General features: G+C 36.0%; 1 protein-coding gene across 1 annotated transcript; it reads left to right on the top strand.

Moving 5' to 3' along the window:
- On the top strand, positions 1-7,631 carry LOC107295580 (peroxisome proliferator-activated receptor gamma; the record flags this gene model as incomplete). Its single annotated transcript, XM_015824897.1, is given in 2 exon segments — positions 1-117; positions 7,285-7,631. Coding segments are annotated over 2 exon segments (365 nt in total), but the record flags the coding sequence as incomplete, so codon positions are not given.
- Positions 7,632-7,868: the final 237 nt, after the last annotated feature.

The raw sequence follows: 7,868 nt of genomic DNA, 5'->3' as shown, positions 1-7,868 counted from the left end.
GGAAACCTTTCTGTGACTTTATGGAGCCAAAATTTGAATTTGCTGTCAAATTCAATGCACTGGAATTAGACGACAGCGACTTGGCAATATTTATAGCTGTCATTATTCTCAGTGGAGGTAAGTGTGAAAAAGTTTCATAGTTCTCCTTGATTTGCAAAGAATTTAGCCAGGGTGCATGACTTCTGAGCCCCCCAAACATCCCATACTTAGCACACCAGCCTTGTACTTTGGTTTTCGGTCTACTGTACCTTTTCTGCTCAGAACATTAAAATAGAGAATTTGACTGAATCCCTGGCATAATTAGAAATGCCTCCTGAACTGCTTTCATAAATTGGGTGGTCCTGATTTGAAAACTGTACTACTGTATTATGGATAGGCTCTTGTCTCCTGAGGCCTAATTTACCGGTACATATGTGCAATGATCCTGATAGGACAAACATTCTTGAGGGAATTTTTCTCATCCTATTATATGCAGTTTGGAAGATAAATGAAATGAATAATTGCCCTTCATGAAAGAGTTTAAATATCCTCCAAAAAGTATGTATCAGGAGTCCTAGGAGTTCTCACGGTCTCAATTTTTGGATCTGTGTGCAGCTGCTCCATATCCAGTGACTACATATTAGCCAGTTGATTCATTTTAGACTCTGGACTAACTCTACTCATGCTGGTCATTGGATTGGATCCCCTTGGGAAGAAAGATACAAGAATCGTTGTGAAGTAATCCTTGCTTGACCAATCAGATCTTTTGGAGCCCTGGTTTCTTTCTATACCCATTGATTGCCCTTCAATCTGAACCTCTGCTTGTCCTTCAGTTCTTGTTCTTTGGTCCCAGCAAACTGATTTGTCCCTTGTCTCCTGATTGCCTTCAGATTGCTGTCTCTGGGCAGCCCTGGCAGTTCAATCACAAAACTAAGGCCAGGAAAACTATCTTATACCAGAACAAACCATGGAACCCAATATTATTGGTTCTGTTTAATAGTTGTTTGTCAGAGTCTGCAGCAGACGTCTTGAGACTGAACATGGGGCCACCTATAAACAAACAAGTGCCAGGTGGACCTATGTGTTTCTTTGTTATTCTTTACATCCCCAGTGTAACCCTACTGAGTTGAGTTGCTGCTGTTTGTCACCATAGGCATTGCTATGTTTTCCTTATACAGAACCAGACACCACCACCACCACTCTTACATAATTTCAATTCTCTGACTGCTTCTTTCTCTCAACCACATTTGAGAATTGCATGATTCAACAAGTGTTGGGATTAAAGGAGCTTAATTACTATTTGGCACTTTTCACTTGGTACTGCAGCATTAAAGCATGTTGTTAGTTAAACTAAAATCTCATTTAGCAAGAATATACACTGTAAGGATTCTTGAGAAAGATGTTGGGATAAGTGGATTCCTGAATGGCTCTGTCTTCACCTTGATATGACAAATTCAAGAATCTACTCTAAATAATACAATTCAACAAAAGTACAATGAGAAGTACAGTGTCTTGGAATGCAAGATTGTCAGGGGGGAAAATCACCTTCTATCTCAAGAAATTCCTTTGAGTTGGGTGGTACTTTTTGATAATAAATATTAGAAAATGTCCTCCTGCTTGCTTTCCTCAAAACACTGGACACGTAAGGAAAAAAGAAATCTATATACATTTCAAGTATGGATGTTTCAAATATGAATACTTTTTAACCTTTTTTATTTTATTTTAACAGATATTTAGAAATGCAAGGGAGGGAAACAAGGATATAAAGATTTCTAGGTTGTAAAAAATTGAATAAGAATTTTCAAAGGTATATTACTAATACCTTTAAAGATAATTCGAACTATTATTAAAAGCAAATCAGAAATATTAGTTTATGAATTAAGAAACTTTATCCTTATTGTAACAAAAGACAATTGTTACTAATTGCAACCTATCCTTCTTTTAATATTGCTAATAGGTAGATAGATAGTTAAAACAGTTTTAAAAGTTGCCCTAGATAAGAGGAAATAGCTGCATTTCTGAACATGATGGCAAAACACTTCTGGTTGAACTTGATTGATATAGTACAATTTTGTATCCAAAAATTGACTCTGTGTGGGTGGGGGTATGTTTACAATTAAAAAACAAGAGAAAATTCAAATCCATAAGCCAATATTATACACATTGAGTTCTGCTGAAAAGAAATCCGTGAAAATTAATTTCTTCATTAGGTGTGCTTAAATCCATATACCGGTATTTTCAATGCAAGTAGGGCTAAGGTATAAATTCGCATCCTTTCCCATTCTTCTATCCACCTGGAAACTCTAGAATGGGATCTACTAGGACTCTAACTTAGCCTGGATGTGCAAAGTCCAATCCTTGTTAGAGATATTCCAAGCTTTTATTGATCCCTGTGAAGTTTTGGTGCAGCTGTAACTTGTGGTAAAATTTACCAAGTGGTTTTTGCAAACTGGACTGAATTAACTAGTAGACATTTCTAGCAAGGCCTCATTTAGTGCCTGTGAGATTCTTGCATGAGAAAAATTTTCCGTAATTGATTGATTACATGCCATCAAGTTGATGTCAACTCTTAGCTCTTCCAGCAGCAACCCCTATCATCTCTGTAACTGAATCTATCCACTTTGCTATTCAACGTCCTCTTTTCTTTCCTTCTACCTTTCCCAATATTAAAGCCATCTCCAGAGAGCTAGGTCTTTGCATGTCTCCAGAGTAGAGTAATTTGAGTCTAGTCATTTGTGTCTTAAGTGGGAACTCTGGATTGATTTGTTCAATGGTTTGTTTTCTTGGATGTCCACAGTGTTCTCAGGAAGGGTTTGTTTTTTTTTAGATTTTGGATTTTATCCCACACTTATCATTTTTATAAATAACTCAAGATGATGAACACACCTAATTCTCTTTCTTCCTCTTATTTTCTCACAATAACAAACCTGTAGAGTGGATTGGGAGTAACTGGCCCAATGTCACCCAGCTGCCTTTCATGCCTAAGGTGGGACTAGAACTCACATTCTCCTGCTTTCTAGCTGGGTGCCTTAACCACTGGACCAAACTGGAGTCTTCTCCAACACCAAAAGCATCAATACTCTTCCTATTTTGTTTCTTCGGTGTTTTTGTATAACTATTTAATACTTAAAATAGCATCTTCAGTGAACTTGGCAACAAATGTATAATCAGATCAATTGTAAATTAAATTTTTAGAAGGATTTAATATGTATTTGCCTATAGAATACCCCAAAATAAAGCTCCCACAAAATGGGCAATACAATCTGCTGTTTTTACCAGTCTTTTAAATCTTCTTCAGGCGTAATCCAACAGAAAGTACATTCAAGATATTACATATTCCCAATAATTATGCCTGAAGTTGTACAGATTAAAGGTTATCAAGTAATAAATCCACTGGGGTTTGAATAATTGAAACTATTGACAAATGTACACGATTTTGAAGATGAGCATTAAGTCGTAGTTTCCTTCATAGTTTGATCCAGTTTTAATTCTGCTACCAGAATTCTGGCCAAAATGGTCTTTCCTGTGAGACAAGAGGAATGAGATAATCCTTGCCAGTTTCATTTCACTGAAGCTTCATCACCACTTTCCCTGTTGCTCTGGGAATTTCAAGGAAAAGTGGAATAGTTTACAGTAGGAGAGAGGGGATCAGAAGAGATTGCTTCTCCCTTTCCACGGGAGGATTCCCATACTACATTAACAGTCTCCTGTAGAAAAAAGCCATCTGCTAAATACTTCTCTTGGATCCAGTCTAGTTGAAAATACATTTTTTCAGGGCTTGAACTGTTTTATCAGTATAGGAATTGCTGCTTACAGACTGTAAAAGACAAACTCTCATTAAAAAGGACAAACCAGTCAACAATTTTGAGGGATACTCCACCTATTAAGAATCTTTTTTATATAACTTGTAAGATATGTGCAGCCAGTGCTAGTTTCTTTGGATTTAAAGCCTGATTTATTCTGTACTCATTAAAATCAGGCACGCAACTGCTGAGTCACACTGACATTATGATAAGAGTTCCCAGCCAAATGCTTATTCTTGTTCTAAATGAGCTTCAGTAGCAATTGCTCTTAAGAGATAAGAATACATAGGAATTTTGCAAGTGTACATAGAACATAAAATAATTGTTATGAACATTTTGTAAGTGAATGATTAACAGAAAGTATGGTTCTCTTTGAGAATGTTGAAGAATAAAAGAGACTTCCACATTGGATAAAAGCCTATCTCTAAATATGGTCATCTACTTTGGGAACATTGTTTCAGCTTTATATTTTACGTAATTATCAGTCTTTCAAAAATAACTTTGATATTATTGATATTACAGTAACAGTATTCTTAAAGTTTATCTGTAGTTAACTAAACTGCAGTTTAATTTTAAACTAAAAGAACTATAGAAGTTCATTTTTATCTTTTCTGTTTAACGTTTCCTAAAAGGAGAATCCATGACTATTTGGGGACACAGCATGCGTGCCACCCTATGTTAGGACTTTGTCCTAAAGTCTATCTGGAATTTATCTTTAAATGCGTTGAAGTGTCCAACTATTCAAATTCCAATTAGGCTTCATAATTTAAAAAAAAATGCTTCAGCATCATAAGCTTGGCCTTGATTTGGGGGTACTTTAAGAGGAAAGATTCTTGGAGAAAGCATTATGTAGGTTTTCTGGTTTTGGGGGGGGTTTCTTTATCATGATAAACAAGCAAAACAGTGAGAAAATAAGGAAGGGCCTCAAATCAAAGAAGATATCTGGATCTCTTGATAAACTCAGGAAACAAAAATTATGTCTGAGCAAAAAAAATCCTTTTTTTATTGTAGAAAGGATCTGTACAATTCAGTCTGTTTTTGTATTTGCTTGGGATGCAAGGAAGTTACTTTTAGACAAGTTGAATAGTACTATATTGTTAACAACATTAAAGTGAAGCAAGCAAGGGATTTTCTAGGTTTTAAAAAACAGTAGGAAAAGATGCTGCAGACTTTACATTTGCTTAAATGTTATGTTTATGCACAATACCCAGATGTTTTAGGATTTGCAGATTATCAGAATACTATTAAAATCTATGTGATCTCCCCAAAACCAGACAAGTAACATTTTTAAAAAAATATTAACTGCCACATCTCTAAAATGTTTACGCACACATATCCTCCATACATAGCAGACAGATCTAAAAGTTTTGAATAAATGACCTTGAGTGTTACATGAGTAGGCTTCTGTTTGTGCAATATTACATGAACAGAGTTTGTCTCTCATTTCTTTTCTCCTTTTTTTTCCCCTGGAAAAAAAAATCTGTTGTGCTCTTCCAAGCTTCTTGAGCAAATTTGGAACTGGAAGGAGGAAAGAGAGAGGGGAAAGTCTGTTCTAACTGCAGAATCTCTTTTGCTGGCAGAAAGGCATCATAGGATATAACTCTTAAAATAATATAAGCCCAGTATGCCTACTCTTTTTGACACAGCTTTTCTGTGGGTCCTTTTTTACACTCTAGTGTTATTCCTTCCTCGTTTTTTTAAAGTAGAATATTAGTACTGCTTATTTTTTATGGATTGAGTTTAGAATTCGGTAGTGGTAGCGATAACCTTATGATTTCTGAGAAAAAATAAAACACTTGAGAAAAATGATTCTATATGCTTGTTATGTAAATATTTAGGGGGATTATAACATTTCCTATAACATTAGGTCTAGTTAGTCAGCGTGAATTATAATGTAAAAACCCAAGTTATGAAGATACTATCGAGTAATTCAGTTCCAGTTTATATGGAATGCTGCCTTTTTTTGACACCTAGGGTAAATAAGTCATTTTGTGGTTTGTATAATCAGGTTGTAAATCCTTACAAGAACTAGTTCAGCCTACATGAACTCCTTTAAACAGACACAGAGCTGATTTCTTGCTTTCTTGTCTGTTATTGTTTTAACTTCCTTCACTTAACACCATACAATTTCTATGACCTTGAATAAAATCAAATTCCAGTGACAAAACTGGGAACTTAAACCTGGCAATGTAATCAACAGCTTTATTTAAATAACTTAATAGCAGTCAATTTGGGCCTCTGGAGTTTGAGCTGCAAGCTTAATTGATCAAGGAAGTTGCCCTTTCGTGTATAAGAATTGTTCTATAAAAACTGCAGGAATGGCCACCATGAAATATCCGGTATTTATAGGCCAAACCAGGGAAATGACATTGGGTTTTCTGTTAGGTATCCAAAGACTTGCACAACTCCTAAAGTCATCCTTTGTTGATTTCAGTCTTCTTCCCTTTATTCTTTGATGATGGAGGAACTTTGTCATGTGAGGGTGTCATTTGCTCTGTTCCCTCCTCTGTTCAGGCTGTAAATCCTAGAGAACAACAGATCAGCCTCCTTTTGTTGGTGTTGTGTGACTTGCATCATCATTATCATTGTCCCCATGAGCATTCTGAATGGGACAAATGGAAATGTCTTACAGCACAGCTGGAGGGCACTAGATTAGTGAAAGCTGTACAGTACACCTTATCCAGACATCTGAGCCTGTACCCGATGCCCTCATACATAACAAGATGACACCCAGCTTGTCCACTTACTTGAATGACTTAGCAATTGTTTTACTTATTAACTTTCACCTTGCAGCATGAAACCAGTGGATTCTGGTCATTAAGATGTGGTTTCACATTGCCAAGTGAGTTTAGGAGATTATATATTATCAAGAGAGGCAGCAATGGTCACTTGCAGATGTTGTCAAAATAGGAACATTGTGCACAGTTGTTAGCAACATTTGGCTGTATTTTCATCCCTTTCGCTTCTAGAATTGTAGAGTTTCTCCATTTGTCCAAAAGTGCAACACAAAGACAGGAATACAATTAAGTTGTGGACCTGGTGTCTACCTGGTGGAGAGCTAGCTGAATGTTGTCAACAACTGCATGTCAAATAAAAATCATAAACAAATGGCAAGAAAAATACAATGGAAAGAAGTACAGGTAAAATTATGTGTGAAGGGAGAATCACTACTGAACTGAAACTAGAAAATATCTCTGACCCTAAAAAGCAGACTTTTGTGGCAGTCAAAAACTTACGGTAATTCCAGCTCAGGTAGTTTCCGCAGTGCTAGAACTGCTGCAGACACCTTTATCATTCAGCTATACCAGGGATAGGCAACCTTGGCTCTTTTATGACTCATGGACTTCAACTCCCAGAATTCCTGAGCCAGCCATGCTGGCTCAGGAATTCTGGGAGTTGAAGTTCACGAGTCATAAAAGAGCCAAGGTTGCCTACCCTTGAGCTATATCGATGGTCATGTAGCTGCATACATTTTAAAACAAATGGTTTTATTTGCTTCTAGATCGCCCTGGATTACTGAATGTGAAGCCTATTGAAGATATTCAAGATAGTTTGCTGCAATCACTAGAACTCCAATTAAAGCTGAATCACCCAGAATCATCACAGCTGTTTGCAAAATTGTTGCAGAAAATGACAGACCTCAGACAGATTGTAACAGAACATGTGCAGCTGTTGCAAATTATAAAGAAGACGGAGACAGATATGAGCCTTCATCCACTCCTACAAGAAATTTACAAGGATTTGTATTAAGGGTCATCAGATTTCTAATTCATTTACCTAAGTACGTTCATCAAATTGCACTATTTCTTTAAGAGGGAAAATATTACATACCTAAGAAATTACTGTGAAAAAAAACATTTAAAAAGAGACAGAGCTTTACTATTATAGATCTATTTTATGCATATTGTTTATAAAGATACATTTACAATTTGCTTTTAATATTAAAATGTCTATATCATCAAAATGTTGACCGTATTTACCAGATTCTTTTTTCCTGACTTGTTTGATACAATAGCACTGCTTTTTCAACCTTAAAAATAACAATGGAGTAAAAGTGTAGATCAGCTTCACTGCAAAGAAGAGTAA

The sequence above is a fragment of the Protobothrops mucrosquamatus genome, unplaced genomic scaffold (genome assembly GCF_001527695.2).
Source record: "Protobothrops mucrosquamatus isolate PMUCROS unplaced genomic scaffold, P.Mucros_1.0 scaffold_196, whole genome shotgun sequence".
Lineage (NCBI taxonomy): Eukaryota > Metazoa > Chordata > Lepidosauria > Squamata > Viperidae > Protobothrops > Protobothrops mucrosquamatus.
The sequence above is the reverse complement of the archived record's forward strand: the minus strand, read 5'-3'. Positions and strand labels throughout refer to the sequence as shown.